The 22,014-nt window shown below is 37.3% G+C and overlaps 2 protein-coding genes across 2 annotated transcripts; both read right to left on the bottom strand.

Annotated features, from left to right (window-relative positions):
- Positions 1–860: 860 nt before the first annotated feature.
- On the bottom strand, positions 861–7,930 carry LOC121259170 (alanine aminotransferase 2-like). The gene is made up of 15 exons (XM_041160674.1): positions 7,355–7,930; positions 6,371–6,421; positions 6,129–6,179; positions 5,522–5,587; positions 5,376–5,437; positions 4,834–4,912; positions 4,620–4,724; positions 4,411–4,521; positions 4,069–4,206; positions 3,851–3,925; positions 3,578–3,698; positions 3,318–3,472; positions 2,877–2,951; positions 1,655–1,858; positions 861–1,092 (listed from the first exon to the last, which is right to left on the bottom strand). The coding sequence occupies exons 1-15, from the start codon at positions 7,556–7,558 to the stop codon at positions 976–978; spliced, it is 1,614 nt and encodes a 537-aa protein (XP_041016608.1). The 5' UTR covers positions 7,559–7,930; the 3' UTR covers positions 861–975.
- Positions 7,931–8,698: 768 nt separating this feature from the next.
- Positions 8,699–11,961, bottom strand: LOC121258960 (pectinesterase 3). Its single transcript, XM_041160432.1, has 2 exons — positions 10,745–11,961; positions 8,699–9,491 (listed from the first exon to the last, which is right to left on the bottom strand). Exons 1-2 carry the CDS (start codon positions 11,808–11,810, stop codon positions 8,812–8,814), a joined length of 1,746 nt encoding a protein of 581 aa, XP_041016366.1. The 5' UTR covers positions 11,811–11,961; the 3' UTR covers positions 8,699–8,811.
- Positions 11,962–22,014: the final 10,053 nt, after the last annotated feature.

Below are 22,014 nucleotides of genomic sequence, written 5' to 3'. Positions count from 1 at the left end.
TACGCTCTGATAGTTTTAAGTCTATTATTTTGGCTTTCTTTATTCTCTCCTTCCATAAAGGAATTGACTTGGCAAGCTTTGTAAGAGAAACGGGTGTCAATCCCCCATCACCCGTTCATGTCAAGTGCAACGCAAGAGCAACCCCGACCCACCTGCATCTCGACTTTTCAGCACAGTTTTAAATTCCGTTCCAGTATAGTATTTTATACATTCTCGTTTCGTTTTGATCTAAATTCCCAAGTCGTTTTGGTAATTCTAAACTACACCGTTTTAATGGTTTTTATAATTTTCTTATGGTTGAATTGTATTTTGTAAATCTCAAATCTAGATGGTATTTATACAATCTTAAAATCTAAAAGGAATTTATATAATTTAAATTTGTTGTAAATTTAAATATGTCCCATCATTTTTTTTAATCTTATTTTTTTTTAATAATTTTTCAACTTTTTATTTTTATTTTTTTGTTTTGTCTGAACACAAGTTTGTTATTTTTTTAATATTAGCTTTTGATACACACTTACATATACATGTATTTCTTTTATTAATTATCAATTTATACATATATATAGCTAATCTCGAAATGTTACACCAAAACGCATCAGTATTAAAATATTTTGTTCTAATATTTAAACCAAAATGATCACCGAAACAAAATTTAAAATATTAATTTTCAAATAACACAAGAAGTGAAGACCGGAAAAGACTGTAAAAGGCCTTGCCTTGTGTACTTGGGTGGATAATTAAGGGGGTTATGGGAGTCAGTGTTAAGTTCTAATTGGCAGCTTCACACATTCAAGAGCCTTGAACAGAATTACGCTGCTTAGTACAGATTGACCAACGAAATATGATTAAAAAAAATATGATCAAAGGATCCTCTTCTTGAAACAAAGGAATAAAATGTATTGCAACATTTCCGCGTACTATCAAAATGGGTACACCTTATTGTGAACTTTCTAAAAAGCCATGCAAAATCCTTCAGTCACGAAACTCATCCATGAATCCTTGATGGAAGTCTGTCAGACGAGAGACGATGGCAGGAATCTTATCCTCTTGAGGGAGTATTGTGCACCTAAAATGCCAGGTGCCAGGTACCTTTCACAAAGCATCACAACACAAGTGACTGTTAACGAGGAGAAAATTTGAGACCCATGCCGTCTTATCATTCGATAATTTCCATCCTCTAACTAACACATGTTCAACACTTTGCACTCTGAACTACCAGGATTGACAAACTGTACCCACCAACTGATGGATGAAAAATAATAACTTTGTAAATGTGGAAAGATCGGATTTTAATTGCTAATGCACATTGTAACTTTATTTTAGTTAAGTCAAATTCAACAATCAAATGGTCACAAAAACCACGTTTCTTTTCCCATCCTTTTCTGGATCTCTCTTATGTTACACTCAAACTAATGATACTTGGATATTTATGACAAAGCCACTATTGAACGACATGAACTGATGAACAGCATCTAAAAGATTGGCATGTGGTTAGGATTTGGTTTCCATCACTAATTAAAGAGGGAGGAAAAAAAAGGCTATTTTGATGTTCATGACCTGTTGATTTGCCAATAAAACCAAAACTTCCAATAGACTCATCAGCAGTCACAAACAACACTAATCCACATCATAGAGTTCAATAATAACTAACCTGTCCAAAGCCAGAACCAGGAACAACAACAATTCCTGTGGCATTAAGAAGGCGGCGACAATAGAATGCATCCGGGGCTATATCAACAGCCTCTGCTGCTTTAATGGCCTTTTGAGGCAGGTAAATACGGGGAAAGAGATACATTGCCCCTTCTGCTTTGTTGCATGATACTCCTTCTAGATTGTTAAATGCATCTTCTAGTGCCTGTTTTATATAATAGAGAGAGAGAGAGAGAGATAGAGAGAGCATAGTTAGTCAATCTTTCTCAAATATCCTTTTGGCACTAATCTTTTCTGAAAAGATTAACATGGAGGTAACATCTAACAGAGATGATCAATTAACTCTGATAATATAATAATTTTGAAGCATTAGCATTTAGAGAGCTTGCTCTTGTTCATTCAAGTCGTCTTCTTCTCCGTGTTGTTGGATATTTGTCTACCTTGTAAATATTAGTAGTCCTTGTAAATATTAGTAGTCCTTTAGTTTCTCTAATACATGTCTTTTGGTTTATTCCAACTCATGCTCTTTTAATTTTGTAATTAATGACGAATCCATAAAGGTTATTGAATTGTAGAGGAAATTGTAACCTCTAGCTAGGTATTTTTCATGTATACCTCATGTGTACCTAGGCTTTGCCTATTTCTATGAATACAATATCTTTGATTACCTATTAAAAAAAATTGTAGAGGAAATTAAAAAGCTGATAAGTTATGACTTTTGATGGGTAGAATTACTTTGACACACTGTATAAGGAGCTCTTGGTATTTTATCCATTCAAGCAAAGTAAAAAATGTTTCCATTTACAAACATAGACACACTGAGGGTAAGTAGAGAAAAAACTAAGGAGCTCAACCAAATTTTAGAGATCAATGTGCTAACACTGACATTCTTAATGGTTCAGTTCGTAGCATAATGCCTCGAGGTAAGTTAACTTGTTATATATGTTATTTTTAATCTAAGAATTTAAGTATTCCTATACATCAAACAGATTTGTGACTGTCAGTCAAGAAACACTGCAAACAAGACAACCTCAGAAATAGCAAATATAAGTTTTTGGACTATTACGAATGCATATAGGATTCTTCTCCTTTGTCAGTGCCAGGCACAAGTTTCCACATGACTATGCATCCTACACTTAAGTCCTTGCTAACTAAAGGCTCCTATTCTCTATATTGTCTTCACTGATTCATCCCATAGAATTAGTAGACTACAGTTAACCAACCTTTGCACGCCTTGCCAATGATGCCAGAATTCCTTCTTTCTCTGCACTGAACGATTCATATGACTCATCGCCTACCTGCATGCATCCATTTGGTTTCATTTCTAGAAGTGAATTTGAAACACAGTTGATATTGTAAGAGGAAAAAAAACTGACTACTTTAAGGTCAAATAACACACCCTGCAAATTTAAATGATATACCATGGTCGAATCAATTCCGATTCAGAAGGATTGAGGTCTCACGACTCATGATCAAGAACCAACATTCCCAAGTTAAAACTTTCTGACCTGGTCTGATCCAATCCTCTTAAGAAGCTTTTCAAACTAGGTAAAATTAAGCTTTGTCTAATCCTAAAGCCAGAAGTAGAATAATACTAAAGATGAAGAGAACTAAAAACACAAAGAAGCAGACAAAGACCACTAATTTAGAGGCAAAAAATTAACCTTGGGAGGGCTCATGACAAGGCTTGCAAGAATTTGACCAGAGATATTAGAACAAAGATTTACAGATGCCATTTTGTATATTTGTTCCCGTACGTCAGCATTGAATCCAGTGACCTCCATGTAACCTCCTCTTTTTCCACACTCCCCATAGAAGCCTGAAGGCAGCATAGAAAAACGTGCTTCTTAAACTTGAATCTAATGTTTTACAGAAGCTCCTCACCTATTTTCTCAATTAGTTTTAATTGAGAAATCCAACTTACCTTTAGAGACTGACTGGAAAGATACTAGGGAAAGATCCTCTTCACCATACCCCATAGACCGAGAAATCTTCTTGAACGAGTGGAATGTCTTCTCAGGAACGTAAACGTTTTCCTGATATACCTGTATATTTTATTCGACATTAGATCTTACTTTGACATAGTAATTCACATCCCCAAGTTAAGTGGCATGACTTCAGAAAAGTAAAGAGAGTCAATAAAGCACAGTAAGAAAAATCAGCTCCTCGAAAGCCCTTCTTAAGTTATATCACCAACCTCATCTGCCAGTAGAACAAGCCCTGCTTTCTTGCAGAACTCCACAATGCCCCGCTGGTTCTCCTCGGCAAGAACCTTCAGGCATTACTTAAAAATCATCTCATGTAGCATGGCCAAAAAGTATGCACTTATTTTCCCATCAAAGCAATCTCTTTTACAAGAAATTCAAAACACCTTGCACTAAAAAATTTCCTGCTTAAAACCTATTTATCACTTACCTGCCCTGTTGGATTGCCTGGATTTATAACAACCAAGGCCCTAACTATGACACCCTTGGACTTGGCATTGTCCAATTGCTTCTCAAGCTCAGATACTTCAAGTCCCCATCCTGTTGCTTCGTCAAGATAGTAAGGAACCTGCAATTAAGGAAAAGAAGCAATACTTCAACATTGAAAGAATATTCATGAAAGAGTAAATCCCATCTCTATTTTCCAACTCCAAAGCAACCAAGTCAGGTCAATTTTTATACCAACTGTACAAAAAGAATATAGGCCATTAGCCAACAAAAAGTTAGTAGTTGAATGCAACTAATCAACCAGTTGACTAAGTTAGAAGTTTACCAGTGTGCCACCATGGAGAGCAATTGAAGCAGAGTACAAAGGGTACTGAGGAATGGGACAGAGAATGCCATCCTTTTCGGATCTTATTAGTAATTGCATCATTGCGTGGACCTGTTAAGACATGAAACACAACCTGTTATGATGTATTTTTTGGAGATAGAAAAGACTAGAATTTATAAAAACAAAAAGTATCTGAGCTTGAAAGTAACCGCTGGGCTTGCACCGTCTGTCAAGAAAATATCATTTGGATCAGCAGGAAAACCATCACGAGCTTCAATACCAGCAGCAATTGTATCACGTAATCCCTTAATACCCTGAAGGTGCAAAGGAAAAGAATAGCAGTTATGACATCCCAACATGGACCACGAAAATAGCATCAAATTATCCCTCAAACTTCTCTGGGGTGAACAGTGTTATCAGTACCTGACTGTGACTATAAGCACCAGTTGCCCTTCCTGGTATTTGATCCAGAATCTGCCAAGCACGCTCTACAGCATCTGCACTGCAACAGGTCAGAAGGAGAATCGTAAACAACAGACCTTAGTTCTCAAAGAAAAGCTAAAATTCTACCACAATAACTGTAAACAACAGAGATTAATTCTCAAAGAAACATTATAGAGGTTGCTCTAAAATTAAAAGGAGATTTGAAGAACTAGGGTAAAACACAAGGCGAAACATTACCAACCAACACAAGATTTGATAATTGGTTTCTAGGCAGGCAACAACCATTTAGAGTATTTAGACCCCGTAATACTAAGTTCAAATGGTATCACTACCATCAGGTGTCTACTTAATTTTTGTAGACATAGCAGAAATTCATAGGCTAGATAAACGACATTTTGAATAAATGAAGAAAAGATTCATGGTGACAGACCAAAATATAGTAGTCATATATATCTATTAAGTGTTCTAGCAAGTATATAGCATCCTAGAATAGCCACATTGAATATGTAAACTTTTATTACCTGAACAGACCCTGCGTTTCACTTCTGTCCAAAATAGCAGGATGGTCGCACAAGGAAAGAACCTAAACAGTGATGATTTAGGAATAAAATACTCATTTAATTGTACAAGGTTAGTGCTTTGAAGCACATTATTTCAGTGAACCAACCTCTCTGAAAAAAGTTATTGGCTCCTGACCAAGAGATTGAGGATTTCCTATGTTGCAGTAAAGTATCTGTATAAGATGAATACAAGTCAGTACCGCAAACACAATACTTGCCTTAGGAACTAGACATTGGCATGTCAAATTTCAAAGGTGCATATTTATTTGGAGATTGTGGCTAGAGAGTGAATCAAGCAAGATGTGCTTCTTGTAATTATTCCCAAGAGAAATCCAAATATGATGCTTTTGATATTGCTCAATTAGTTTTTTTTTTAAATGCTATTTTCTATCAGAAGGAAACAAAACCTATTTTCTTTCAAGTACTACTACTCAGTACTTATTCCTTATAGATGTTGCTATTCAAATAATATCCACATGTTAGATACTTCCTAGCTTGTCATCATGAATGCCAAATCATTTTCTTCTACTTTAGTTGCAAGAAATTTATCAGCAATCAGTCGCTACCTATTGGTAACAAGACAAAATAATATTTATTGAAGCATTGAAAAAGAGTTATGGCAAGGAAATTTAGTTTACCTCAGGCAGGGAAACATGTAATACCTAAGTAAAGAAACTTGCATTGGAAATAATATGTAAGAGACAAGAACCATACCTCATCAAAGGGATGTGAGCCTGGTTTACTCTGTAACTCTTGTTGTAGCGTCTGCGGCAACAGGACAACACAAATAATGCTTAGAGAAAAAAATGTTGGATTATAGAAATCACATGGATCAGGTTAAGGATCAGGTTAAGAAAAACCAAGCTCCTTATACAAGATCTAGAAAAAACTGACACTTTCCTTTTTGAAAAATAACTTTTCCTAGGAATTGTAAGCAATATGGCTTGCCCTATTACCTGAGCAAGGGTGACAATCTCACCACGGACAGCATACTCACATTTGAGAACCTGGGAAAAGTAACACTTTAGTAATGACCAGTCATATCCAGAAGATAAACATATTTTGACCACTAGTTTCTTTCTTATGCGCTCAAAAGGAAGTATATTTTTCTTGGTCCTCTGTATTAGCTTTTTCCCCTTGGTCCTCTATATCAACTTTTTCTCCAATTCTTTAACTTTTTGAGACTTCAACCTGTATACAATGATTCCTTCTACAGGTATAGTATCTCTCATACTCCTAGAGAGATTTATTTTTGATATTTTCTAGCAAATTACCCAAACATTAAAAAGCTAAAAAAAATAATACTGATAAAAACAAGAGCGGACTACCTCTTGTTCACTTGTCAAGTTTCTTTTTCCTAAACCTCTGGAGTTGGGTGGGGTTTGGGGGAGGGGGGATTTGAAAAGGTCAAAATAGAAAAGTAACTAAGAGATGATGCTTCATAAACCTTGCATATACTCGGCCATCGTTGCAGAGGGCTCCTGGACTAGGTCCAAGTAACGTTCAATATATATGAACTAGTTTCAATCAGATTCGCTAGAGAAGTGAACTCGTTGCGATCAGTCGGGTCAAATTATATTATAAAAAATCAAATTTAAATAACAAAATAGCCCAAGTAAACCTAGTAATGAAAGATATGCATACAGTGCCATTGGTGCAAAATAAAATACAATCACAAAAAAGAAAAATCTCTATAGTAAAGGTTTTCGGTAAAAGCGAACACGTCCATGAATGCTCAGCAAGATTGGAATTAAGAGATCAAGCATCCATCAAAGTTAAATTCGGCAAACCCAGAAGCAAAGACATAAAAGAAAAAAAACCCAAGTACAGAATCATTGAAATCAGAAACGTTAACGATGTATAGTAGAGAAAAAGCAATTAAACAGTGGATCCCAGTTGGTCTAACGCATTAGAGAATTAAAGAAGACGAACAGCAAGACCTTGGGGTTAATGGTATCAAGGTTGACAGGAGGAGCAGAGGAATTCGAGGAAGCCATAGAAGAAGTGGAATCGAGAACAGTAGAAGACAGGAATCGTGACTGGGTCGCCGAGAGAGGACGCTGCAGCAGCTGTTTCAGATGGTGAAAGGAACGTACGAGGATAATGTTCCGACCGGCTCTGTCGCTGACGAATTTCCGCATCATTTCTCGCTATTTATAGGCGCTCGTAGATATGGGTGTTCGATGATACTGGCGAATTACTTACTTTTAGAGAGCGACTCCAATCAAACACAGACGTGCTGTGCGAAGATTGAGGATTTGGCAATTTCTTCTATAGCCACCTGACTATCTCTGAACGCGTGCTGTGTCTAACGGCTCCTCCAGCTTTACTTTGCCTGCGAGCTACTGCGCTCTTGATTTCTGAATCTCTATCCCTTCCTTCCTTTCCTTCCTATGTTTCCAACCAATAAATAGTTAAACACTCGTAATTTATAGTCCTTTCCATGCCACCAAAAGGCGAGAGTGACTTCAATGAAAGTACATTTTTTTCGGGGCTTGTACGAAAATTTTATGTATCTATCCCATTTTATTTAATTATTATAATTTTTTTAAATTTTTATATAAAATATAATAAATAAATATTTTAAAATTTTAAAATAAAATTAATATTAAAAAATTATATTTTAACAATATTTTACTTAATTCTTATTTCATCTCATCTCATCTGTATAACTAAATAATACATTAATTTAAAATATTAATTTAAAAATTTAAATTTTAATGATTAAATTTTATTATTTAAATGATATAAATGATGTGTTCAAATATCTTAATAATTTTACTTAATATAATGTAAAATGATAAAAAAATAAAATTCATTTACATACCTTTTGTAATATTCTTTTATTAATTTCCTCATTTCATTTACTTTAGGACCTTTCTATCTTTTGTTATAAGTGAATATTATTAATAAAATTGAAATACTGTCATCTTTTTTAAAAAAAAAAATACTCAATATTTTTAGTCTAAATGTATAAATTTGTTGTTGGACAATTTGCAAAGCACTAACGTGTAATGGGCATTTAATTACGTGGATCTCCACCTTTTCCACGCTAACAATGCAATAAATAGCAAATTCTTTTAATTATTATTTCATTGTCTACGACTCTACTGAGTCACTGACTTAATCTTGCATGTTGCTAGTTTACCCAGAAATCACAATGTAAAAATAAAAAGGCTGTATTTTCAATCCACTCGTTATTAATCGTGAAAATTGCTAAAATTTTAATGTATGATATAAAGAAGGTTACAAAGAGATTGCTCAAAAGAAGGAGAACCAAAAAATTAAATGACCATACTAACAAATCTTGGTATCAGAAAATAAAAAAATATGAACCATTGTTTTCTATACTACAAAGGGGTACGTACGCCTTTTTGATGCCAGCAGTTTTTGAAGATCAGAAAGACGCATCATAACCCACATCTGTTTCTGGTAACCAATCACTACCCTGAATAAAGGAATCCACAGTGAATTTGCCAGCCTCATCTGACGTTAGAGTGGGTTTGAAACCAACCCATTTAACCCTTTTATCTACAATGGATCCAGGCCCAGCATTTTGGTACTCTGCATAGAAGATGGTGCTGGGCGGTTCAACATTGGGGACCCATGACATCCACCCTAATGGATTCAAGAATGACTCAATTTGAGACTGCATAATAACTGTGGTGGAGAAGTTTTTCCAAGGCCGGCCGAGGTAAGTTGAAGCTGTGAGATTATCCAGAGGACTGAAGAAACATTTCTGGATTGAAATGCCACTATTTTGATTGGGGTCCTTCTTGCCCTGAGCCGTGATGGTGTTGAACTGGTTGGGTAGGGGCTGCCTGGGCTGGATGCTGCAGTTCTGGAAGACCACAGCAGCATTGCCGAAGATGAAGTCGATGGTGCCGGTAATGTCACAGTCACGGTAGAACTGGCGGTTGGAGTGAGCGTAGAGGGTGTCCTGGAAAGCATCAAATGAGCACCTGTAAAACACCGAGCGGTCGGAGCCAGACCGGAATGCCACTGCCTGGTGCTTTTCAGCACCAGCAGTGTTAATGAACCCCATGTCTCTTGCAATGAACCCCCTCCCCGCAACAGCTGCTCATCATCACATGTTCCATGCAGGTAATTAGTACTCATTACTCATTATTAATTCCTAGCTAGCATAGAAAATCCAGTAAATTGAATGTAAAAACACCAAATATATCCATCCATTCCAACCCAACTAGTTAATGGTTTACGAGCCTCTCTATGGAATGGACTCACACAAGCCGATCGTTTTCAATTCGACACAAGCCTTTGGGATCCTTAAAGAAGAGTAGACATGATACACAACATGCAAGTGAGGAATTGGTGTTTCCATGCTTAGCATAACTAAATCTTTTTTTTTTCAATGATCTAGGTTTAAAAAGTTAGCATGGTCAATATATAAAACATCTTTGTTGGAATAAATGTCATTCGTTACAAAGTAGCCCAACCTGACCACCGATCACAACCAATCAAAAGGCCATTTCACATATAATATTTAATCATATTAAATACCATTTGCAGGCCTTGAGGGTAGCAATGCATTAATTATAATCAATTAATTAGGTAACATAATGGGCCACATGAAAATATACAATACTAATGCAGATTAATGTAAACCAGACAACTGACACATGGTGAGGTACCCACGTCATTAATCCACAACACCAACAGGCAATCGGAACCAAAGGCATCATCGATAATTATATGCTTTGAATGTCGTGGAGGGCAACAAATTAGCAAAACTGGCCGGGTATCGGATTTTTAGGTAAGAGTGGCGCATCCATCCAATTCACATGGTTACTCCTAAACCATGTGGTTTCCTTGACCCTATCGGCAGATTCAGAAGTCAGAACCCCATGCATGCACTTGGCCTGCTGTCTGGTACACGTGTTCTTCTAATTAAGCTGGAAGCTTCCCATAGCTGCAGATGGCACATGGGTTTCGCTATAAAATCCGGCATGCACACTGCCGTGTTGCACGGCAAGCACATAGGACAGAGAACTAATATTTATGTTGCGAGCATTATCAATATCACCCTTGCACCTATATGTAATATTAATTGGTACCGTCTCGGTCAACATTCTTCCAAATGAGCATTAGTACTATTACGAATTTACGCGGATTAAACTCATGTACTAACTATAAATGCATTATTGCAGATGAAAGTGAATGAAGCAAAATAAGCATTAGTTACCAAGCATGCAGTACAAGGATGTCCATTAACTAGAAATATTTTCTTACGGGTATGCTTGGTTTTTACCTTTAGCGAAAAATGTGATAATCAAGGCAATTAAGGTGGTCGGGGTAAGACGTATACTTACCGAAAGTGGCAGTGGAGAAGGTGGGAGTTCCGTCCACGAAGTTCAGGCTGCCGGAGACAATGGTCTTCATCTTGCCATCCCCATACATCATCACATTCCACTTGCTCTTGTCCATTATCACGTTCTCCAAGTATTTTCCTTCCTTCACATATATCACAAATCTCGTTTCGCTCTTCTTTGGCACCGCATCCGCCGCTGCTTGTATTGTCCTAAAGTCCCCGCTTCCGTCCTGCGCCACCGTCAGATTCACCATCCTGTTGCCCTCCTCGAGTAACCTCCGGTCACCGTGGCTAACCCAATCCGGAAATTCTCCTAGTTCAAACCCAAGCATCCTCCTCCGATGGATGGGAGTGTTAAAGTCGGCTAGTAAACCGAGAATCTTGGCCAAAATAGCCAAACTATTGCTAGCAAACTCGGTGGAGTTCTGCATGGCGGTTTTTACATCTTCAAGAAACGTGGAGTTGAGTTCTTGGAGAGCGTCCAAGCAGGTTTCTTGGTCGGTGATGGTGGTGGTCAGCCACGTTTTCATGTCATTGATTTTGGCCGTAGATAAGAGCTTATCGCCCCGACCAACTTCCATGGATGAAATTGAGTCATTGAGATAGTCCACCGCATCTTCGAAAACGCTTTGGCAGACTTCTAGAGCTTCCTTAACTTGGGCGTCATTGGTGGTAGCATTCAGCTTGGACGGTAACTCGTTGGCGAGCTTGGACAGCTCCTTGATGGCGACGTGCAGAGAGAGCTTAAAGAGGACCTCCGGGTCGGTGGTGTTGGTGGAGTCCAGGGAGGAGATGCTGGAGTAGCACGAGTCTGGATACTCAGTCACGCTGCACACAGCTTTGAGTGACGCAGCCGGGGTCAACTCGGTGGCGGGAGCCGAGTTGGAAGAGGGCGATGAATTACGCTTGTGAATCAAGGTTCCGGCAACAGCTCCGATGATCACGGTCAAAAGGACGACGGAAGAGATAACGAGGATGATGAGACGCCTGCGAGTCCTTTTCCGGAATGCTTGCTCTTCAAGCTCATCTACCTTGCCATAGCCCTTGAAGGACTCGATCGAATCCATTTAAGATTGATTTCTTTTTGCTAAGAACAGCTTTGGGGATCTTCTGTAGTTTTCTATATAGGTAGGGGCTGTAAAATGTGCGATTAGATGATACAGACAAAAAGCTATATGTGGTTTTGGAAGGCTTGAGCCGGTCGGGATGTCCTTTTATAAGACTACTAGACGCAGCAAAGATTTTCCATCTTTCTTCGATGCTTCTTATCCAAGAGGGTCCTTTTGATATTAAAAATATCTTAAAATATTATAAATAATAGTGAAAGAAAAATTCTATGAACGGCCGGGTGCGTAAACCTCGGGGAGAGCCGCGCCGCCGGACGTGTGCCAGGTTTGAACTTTGAACTCAAAATGTCACTTTACTTGAGATCAACTCATAGGATCTCATATAGTCGGAGGATCTCATATAATCTTAAAGAGGGCGTCCACGACTATATGTAATATTATTTATTATATGTAAAAAAATTAATTAAATTTTCATCTTATAATCTTGATGTGACAGGATCGATAGATGATTAATAAATCAGTTTTCATTTTTCTTTTCGAGCAATGATAGCGCCACATAATATATTTCATAATACATATTATAAAATAAAAATATTTTTATAAAATGATATTATTTTTATAATACACTTTATGAAAATATTTTTCGTATTGTAAAAAATAACGTGTGCTTTCAAAATATGCGATACTCAAACTGGATGTTTTGTGCCATCAACGTAATAGAATAAGGCCTCGTTTGTTTTTATAATTTTTTTGTAATCCATCTTATTTAATTATTATAATTTTTATAAATTTTTATATAAAATAAAATAAACAATTCAACTTTTTTAAATCTTAAAATAAAAATAATATTAAAAAAATATATTCTAGCAATATTTTATTCAACTTTAACTTTAATCTTAACTCATCTCCTCTGTAAAAATAAATAATACTTAAAAAAGAAAAACCTGTAAAAAAAAAAAATGAAAGTAAAAAGGAGACGCAAATGAATAATAGAGTATATAACATTTTTTTTTATAAAAAATAATATTGTTATATTCATTCTATATATAATGAGTAATATTATATATAGTCGTGAAGTGTGCAAGTAATGAACAATTGTTTTGAAAAAGAGTAGAGTTGATTATTAAAAAATTAATTTTTTTTATGTAAGTCCTGTATTTACTCATTATTTTCAAAGAGATTGCACATTACTTGCACACTTTATGATTGCAAATATCATTTCTCACATATAATATCCACCTTTGAGAGGGCTAGCAGTTAGTTTTGATTTTATTTTTATTTTTAATTTCCACGGACGTACGTTGTAAACATTATGGTTGGCATGATGATTAAACAGTCGCGGTATAGTAGACTAAGTAGACGCGTCAAATGATGCTATTATATATGAATAATTCTATAATATATGATGCCGGATTTGTAGGAAGGAAATGGAAATTCGTTATGTATTCAGACGCGGATGCTACACCAAATTACATGCACTTGTCAACTCTTGATCGTCTATATGTAAATGCATGCCCCCAACAACATACATGACTTCTTTTTAATTAATTTAATGATGAGCTCCGTCGGCCAATTTTTAAAAGGGAAGCTAGCTTGCCGCATGGTTGTCACGTCCAACCGTAGGACCCTGCATTGCAGTATTTCATGAACAAGTAAAACCTACACCCAAGACGACCATTTCCTTCCTCATGTGCTTTGTTTTGTCCCCCATATTATGTATAGACAGACCTTAAAATAATATGTTTGTAGCCGGAATGTACGTAGCATGCATATTATATGTTTTTCATTATATAGAACTAGTTTCCTGTAGATCATGCATATATATGTATCACCTTTTCTGCAGAAACCAACATCGATCGTGCGTACATATGGCTCCTCGATCCAGAATGATCATTAATTCCAACTCCTGATCATGCCTTTTCATTCTAATATATATAACATCTTTTGCTCATGTTTAATTTGGGTATTAATTGATTCATATATTTCACTAACTATCACAAACCTGTAAATGACGTATTTCACATTACTACCAACTACTTGAATAACCTGTAACAGATGAGAGGACACAATTGAGTGCCCAGAAGAACTTCGATGTCTAAGTTAGAGAGATGTTATCTCAATATAAGTGTAAGTTACGATAATCATTTAGTTATTTATTACCTTCATATATTATTTATAGAAGTGCTGAGGATGTAGATAATCATTAAATCCAATGGTTCACCTTAAATAATTCCTTAATAAGTGGACGAGATAACCACCCTAATCTATCAACGTTATCATATCATATGGTTCGTGTTATGTGCTCTTGGGCCTGTAGGTTGAATCTGTCCTCCAGTCGTGGACTTATTGTCATGGGACCTAAACATCCCTTCCAATTCCCATGCATGTCTAGCAAGCCTTTGCACCGACTAACACTGCGGTTTTCATTCATCAATTAGTAGTACTGTAAGCTTGCAGTTCGGTTGTAGAAGTTGAGTTTTTTTTGGTACGTTCATGCCTAATTAAAATATTAGGAATATTATGTCTTCTACTGATCTTTAATAAATAAATTAAGATGATAAACTATTTATCAAATGATCTCAGTGCTACTTTTTAATTAGAGATACAAGCCTGCCAATAATTAGATCAACATGATGACCCTTTGCAATATCAGCACCATTAATCTTGGAAAAGATGTTGGCTGTCATAATTAATTGGGTAATTGATCACCATCTCTACCCACCCGGCAACCATGCTGGCACAAATTGTGAAAGCTGATTATTTTTTCTTTATTGAGTACATGCTCCACACTATGCTTTTGTAGGTACGTACTAATGCCACATAAAGAAAGCGCGAAGGTCTCTTTCAAATACATGTGTGTATATAAATATATATATATATATATATTCTCAGCATATTTCAAATATTTCGTTGAAAGTATTGGTTGGATCAGATCAATTAATTAGGAAAAATTCTATCTATCATCCCAACATACCACATATTTTTTATTTATTTTTTTTTTCTCTTACGAATTGTGTGATATATAGATGGTAAGTAAAAGAATTTAATTAGTTTAAGAAAAATAAAAATAAAAAATAAAATAAAATAAAAAAAATATGTAGTATGCCGTGTGTAAGATAATTAGAAGAAAAGCTCATTAATTAAATGGGTCAAATGATGGTCTTTACATTTGGATGAATCCATATAGCAACGACCAAACATGAGCCGATGCGAAAAGCTGGCTTCATACGCGTAACCGGCAATTACGCCAACACATGATCCTCTCAAGATCATCATCATGATTTCCAAGTTTTTAATTGTATATTAAAGCAGTTCTGCATTTATTTTATTTACATTAAGAGCAAGAAATAAAAATATGAGCTCGAAAGTGCATGCGTACAAACATATCTTAACGTTGCTTTTGAAAAAAGTGTAAGACCCGATGTCTGTCGGCCCAAGTCTACGTTCTACGTACGGTCGAAGCCCATTGAAAATTCATAAAAAACCGCAGCAAATTATTCTGAACTTGGGTCGCAAAAAACCAACACTCTCAAGTTTCAAATCAGGAGAATACGGAAAACCAGTGGACCCAAGTACTGTCAGCGAGGAAGCTCCAAACTCCAAAGAATGCAATTACCTTGGGCCTCGGAAGCATTAGCTGTCACCTTGAAACCCTTCTAGCTCACCGTCTTTGAGGTTAAAGCACCAGCTCCAGTACTGTTCTGATACTCCCCGCAGAACAATGTGCGCAGCGCAAAGTCCCATTTCACATGTGCCATCCAGCAGGGTCAATTACATCGCTTATCGATCCATGACTGCATGATAAAGGTCCCATAGCATCTCTTCCATGGCCTACCAATTAGAAACGTGGGGACGCTGCTCTTATCTGGTTGCAAATCAGAAAAGCTCCAATCCTGCTTTTTTGAATTACAATTCGTGTACGTGTTTTGGTTTGGGTCAGTTCGACGTTGTGCCGTGAGTCGGCCCTTGACCATGTTCTTTTGTCCCGAGTTGTTAGGAATTTGAACCTACCAAATTCACTACAGGATCTACTTTTTCGTGAAATATGAAGAAAATTAGAAAAATAATAACAACACAAGAATTTACGTGGAAACTCCTAAAAACAGGAGAAAAACCACTAGACCCAGAGAAGAAAATACACTATGTGAAAAATTATTACAATCACACAATTTTTCTCCTCACCCCAAATGACACCCACAAAACTTTCCCACTAGTAAAACTTTAACTCTCACCTCTTTTCTTTTTACAAGAAAAAGCTAATAGAGGACTTTTCTTAGAGTCACAAGTTACTAATTAAGCTTATGACTTGGTGTATTTAACTAGGAGGCTAAACCTCCCTTTTATAGGCCATGGGGCCTCCTCCTTATTTTTCTCCCACCGATGTGGGACTCCAAAGGAGCATAAACCTAACAATCTCCACCTTGCGACTTTGGTCGATCCCACAGCCACGCTCCACCGCAATGAAGATCTTCATAACTTCTGCTATCATGCTCCACCATAAAAGCATAACCACTTAGAATAAACCAATTCTAAGCATTTCAATTTCGGCCCATGTCGAAAATAACCTTGCTGAAAAATTATGGTGCAACTTCCACGTTTGGCTTTCCTGGAAGTTCATCAGCCATTGACATAAATTTCCACCACACCCTGCATTAATGCCAAACCAATGCATGTGTGCAAACTTGTGGACCCACTAACATTAACGCATCCTCTATCATGGCAACTTTGGGAATTAGCGGCATGCCATGAGGATGTACATGTCCCTTTAACAGACATCGTCTTCCATGGAGAGAGACACAACGTTAGTTTCATTACCAGTATCTCCATTTACTGACTTGGAGCCACTTGCCGAACCTGCTCCTGCTCTTGGACAATTTTTCTTGACGTGCCCAGATTGTCCACACCCCCAGCAGACTACTTTCATCTTCATGGAGTTCTTCCTCTTCCCATTACCAGCTACTACCAATGCTAAGTTTCCAGGTGAACCATTTCTTCCACCACCTAGTCTTCTCTCTTCAGAAAAGAGTTTACTGGTAACTTCTGAAAAAATTATTTTCTCCTTCCCATGTATCAAAATAGGCTTCATATGCTCATAGGAAGATGGAAGAGACCAGATGAGCCTCAAGGCTTGATCCTCATCATCAATTTTAACTCCAATAGATTCTAGTTCAGAGACAATGCCATTGAGAACACTTAAATGATCTGAAATAGTCGTACCTTCACTCATCTGCAGTGTATGAAACTGCTCCTTCAGGTACACCCGATTTGAAACGCCCTTTGTTTGATACAATTCTTCGAGCTTTTCCCAGAGTTCTTTTGCCGTAGATATTCCATGAATATTTGCAAGAACATTCTTGGCCAAGCACAGACGTATCGCACTTGCTGCTCTCAAATCCAGATCCTCCCAATCTTCATCGCTCATTACAGATCTGCTCTTTGTTTCATCAGTCACGCTAGTATCACTGCTGACTTCAGGGATTGGTCTGCCCTTCAACGTCTTGTGTAATCCTGATTGAATCAAAATATCCTTGACTTGAACTTGCCACAAGCCAAAATTGATTCTTCCATCAAATTTCTCCACCTCATATCTGATAGAATTTGAAGCCTTACTTCCTGACATTGCTTCGATGAATTTTTACCGTAGAAATGAATAGTACTCACTAAGTAAGTTCCCAGGAAAGATTATTCTTTCCTAGACAGAACTTCAAGATTCCCAGGAAAGATTGGAGGGTCACACTGGACCACTTAAATACCAATCTCCTAGACAGAACCTCCTTAGACTGTACGTATTCACACTACCACACCAAAGCTCCACCCACCAAAAAGAACCTAGTATCTCTGATACCACTTGTTAGAAATTTGGACCTACCAAATTCACCCCCAGGATCCACCTTTTGGTGAAATATGAAGAAAACCAGAGAAATAATAACAACACAAGAATTTACGTGGAAACTCCCAAAAACAGGAGAAAAACCACTAGACCCAGAGAAGAAAATACACTATGTGAAAAATTATTACAATCACACAATTTTTCTCCTCACTCCAAATGACACCCACAAAACTTTCCCACTAGTAAAACTTTAACTCTCACCTCTTTTCTTTTTACAAGAAAAAGCTAATAGAGGACTTTTCTTAGAGTCACAAGTTACTAATTAAGCTTATGACTTGGTGTATTTAACTAGGAGGCTAAACCTCCCTTTTATAGGCCATGGGGCCTCCTCCTTATTTTTCTCCCACCGATGTGGGACTCCAAAGGAGCATAAACCTAACACGAGTTTGGGCGTCGCACATGGATGTCACTTTCTAATGACAAGTATCCGCGGCACTGCCGAGGATAAAACTGACCGTGCCTGCCACTAGGGCCTAGGCAGCTGACGAAAAATTGACAGTTTGAATGCACGTAAAAGGTGGCTTGGTAAGCAAGCAAATCGCATCAGTTAAATGCCGAGGTCAGGGCAAATGCCAATTTCAAAATTTGACTAGAATTTTAATTTTTAATTATAGTATCAATTTTTTATTAGGTGAGTCTACGTAGGTCTCTTGAGTGTTTACGGGTGAAGAAACGCAGGACTCACGACAAAGAGAAGGGTTTGTTTGCACGTTCCGATATGAAGGAAGAAAAAATGAGATAAAAAAAAAAATGAAAGAAAGAGAGAAGGAATGTAGATAAAATAATAAAATATATATTTTAAAGGTCAATAATAACTCACTATATTTGGAGAGGAGTTCGAATTTACTGTAGCTTAAATCTTGAGCTTTGGACTTTTGGTTAGTCCAATATAGATGTTTTTTCTCACATATAACCAAATTATAAACTTGTATTGACATTTGATTAGGTTATTGCCAATGCTACATCTTAGTGCTTTGATGGACCCGCTATGTTTTAAATTTGAAAGGTTGTGTTTCTGGCTAGAAATCGTTCACCTACGGCAGCTGCCGGCACATGGAAAATTGAAATGTTGATTTTCATTAATACATCTTTTTTTTTTTCTAATTTATTAATCCATCTAATTTATTTATGGAATTTACAAGCAGATATAATTCATCAAATAAACAAACAGATAACCATTTATGTGTTATCAACCGCATCATAAATGGTTATATATATCAACAGCCTCCCATGCATTCAAGAGCTGCATGCAGACGATGATTATCAGTACTTCAAAACTTCAAGTAGTAGGTGCTAATTCGTGGCTTTTATTTTAGCAGCGTGCCTTGTGATCATGATGATCAACAGAGAGAATGGATCCTAAAAAATTGTACCGTTTACTGGAACATCATCGTACTTGATTGTGACTGATGATCAGCTAAAAATGGGGCAATTAAGCACCGAGGCACCACATGAGAGCTTACATTAATGGCGATTGGCGAGACCTGCTCTATTCTATATGGATTCCGAGGCTTCAAACGGCAGATGTCGGGAGATAAAATTAAATCATAAAGTTACACTGGATACCGATGATAAGGGCCGGGGTTTGCTTGATCAACATATATATCGTGGGGCTTTGGCCCCCCACCTCACATCTGAAGGTGTTAACTATTGCCATTTATGGTCCAACGACGTGCATGATCACATTTATGGTCTGGTCTCACCCGTTTGAAAACTTGTATCACTCGAGCCACAGATCATCGAGTTATATATAAAATTAAAGTACTGCTTGAATAATTCTCCCTAAGATCAGATACTTATAAATTAAGATTTTGTCTTATTGTTTTCGTCATGTCATTATACATTAATTTTACATCTAGTTCATCTTCCTATCAAATCACAATAATAATTAAGGTATGCGTACATATTGAAACAGAAGAAATAGTAGATGTACACAAGCTATTTGTGAAAACGTTTCATTGTGTATACTATTCTCACTGAAATGATCAATGTACAGTATGCATATATATAGTTATTTACATAATAGAATTGATTGTAAAGACCACTCTTATTGTGACACCTAGCCCTACTATTTATTCTTTCTGTTACAAGGAATAGACTCAGATATTCTAGATGATTCTTGCTGCTCTTTTTGTGATGTTGTTGGTGCCTTAATATTCTCTCTCGATTCGAGCGGGACTGAGGCAAGAGTAAGACTGGATTGAAGAAGTGAGAAGCGGGTTGTAGACGAAGGTTTGGTGAGAATGTCGGCTATTTGATCCTTGCTAGAGACGAAGGCTACATGTAAAGATTTGGCAGCAACCCTTTCTTGTACAAAGTGGTAATCTAGTTCCACATGCTTTGTTCTGGAGTGTAAGACAGGGTTCATGGAGAGGTAGGATGCGCCAATGTTGTCGCACCAAAGAGTAGGAGGCTTCGATAGACTAATACCAAGTTTATTGAGAAGTGACTGCAACCAAAGAAGCTCACAGGTAGTATTAGCAACTGATTTGTACTCAGCCTCCATAGAGGACCGAACTATAGTAGGCTGCTTTTTAGAGCTCCATGAAACTAAATGATTTCCAAAGTAAATGCAAAAACATCATGTGGATCGCCTATCATTTTGGCAACCAGCCTAGTCACCATTAGAGAAAACTATCAATTTTGTGGAAAAAGATGAAGAAAGAAATAAACCAAGATGACGAGTTGAATTGAGGTAATGACGAATGCATTTTACCACTGTCCAATGTGGAAGACGAGGATTATGCATATATTGACAAACACGATTTACAGCAAATGAAATATCAGGACGGGTGAATGTAAGATATTGCAAGCTCCCAATGACACTACGATACTACACTGGATCCTCATATGTACACCTATCTAAGGCTGTGAGTTTATCAGAACAAGACATAGGAGTTGTTACTGCCTTAGAGGTGTGCATATTAGTCCGTGTAAGCAAATCAGTGATGTACTTAGTTTGAGACAAAAATAAACTAGAGGAAGTTCTATGAGCTTCAATACCTAGGAAGTAATGTAGCAACTTGAGATCTTTGACAGAAAAACCTGTGTGGAGAGCAAAAATAAATTGTGCAATTAATTGAGAATTATAACCAGTGACTAAGATATCATCAACGTATATTAACAGATAAATTGAATCAGAACCAGTTTGCAGAATAAATAGGAAAGAATCAACACAAGAGCATCGAAAACCAAAAGAGAGTAATCTATCACTAAGTTTTGCAAACTAGGCTCTAGAGCATGTTTTAAACCATAAATAGATTTATTTAACTTACAGACATGGAGAGGATAATCGGGATTTACGAAACCAGAGGGTTGTTTCATGTAGACTGCTTCCTCAAGGTCCCTGAGAAGAAATGCATTTTGTATGTCGAGTTGAAGCAGAGCCCGGTGAGATGAGACAACTACGGATAGAAGAAGTCGAATAGTTGTGGGTTTAACTATGGGACTAAACGTTTCAGAATAATCAAGCCCATGCTGCTGATGAAACCCTTGAGCCACTAGTTTGGCTTTACGCCTCTCAATGGTTCTATCAGCATATCTTTTTGTTTTCAAGATCCATTTTGAACTAAGGAGATTATGGGTAGGAGAAAAAGGTACTAGAGTCCACGTCTTGTTTTGAAGAAGAGCATCCAGTTTGGAAGACATGGCAGATCGCCATTCTTGGTGCTTTGAGGCTTCGGTAGAAGAGGATGGTTCCTCTGGGACCACAAATGTGGGAGATGAGACTGTTCGAGTGAGAGAGGCTGTAGATTTCGAAGATGGCCACGGAATGGTGCCATCGGTTCGTTGACGAGGACAGAGTGTTTATGTTTTAGATCTGGTAACCATGGGATGCTGAATGGGAGAATCAGTGGCCGTATAAGGAGTGGTGGAGTCGGTAGTGGTAGGATTGGATGGAGGTGGAAGAACCAATGGAGGCAATGGCGACAGGATGTTGTTTTCTGTGCTTTGATGAGAATCAGTAGGACTAGTAGATGACGCAGAGGAATAAACCCTAGATTCTGTTGGTGAAGAAGGGTAACCCGATGAAGGCCTTGGTGGCGTGGGCGTATTAGTGATGGGTGGGCTCAGATCATTATCAGATGAAGATGTGAGATTGATTTGTTGTGGACCATGTGGATTAGAAGGCTTAAGACTAGGAAGAGAAATTGAATGAGGGAAAGTGGACTGCTGAAATAAAGTATTTTTGGGTTGCTGAGAAAAGGGAAAGATTGTTTTGTTAAAGTGGACATCTCTTGAAATGAATGTATGGCTTGTATCAATGTGAAGACATAAATAACCCTTGTTATCAGGGCTATAGCCCATGAACAC

Source organism: Juglans microcarpa x Juglans regia, chromosome 1D (assembly GCF_004785595.1).
Source record: "Juglans microcarpa x Juglans regia isolate MS1-56 chromosome 1D, Jm3101_v1.0, whole genome shotgun sequence".
NCBI classification, from domain to species: domain Eukaryota; kingdom Viridiplantae; phylum Streptophyta; class Magnoliopsida; order Fagales; family Juglandaceae; genus Juglans; species Juglans microcarpa x Juglans regia.
The sequence above is the reverse complement of the archived record's forward strand: the minus strand, read 5'-3'. Positions and strand labels throughout refer to the sequence as shown.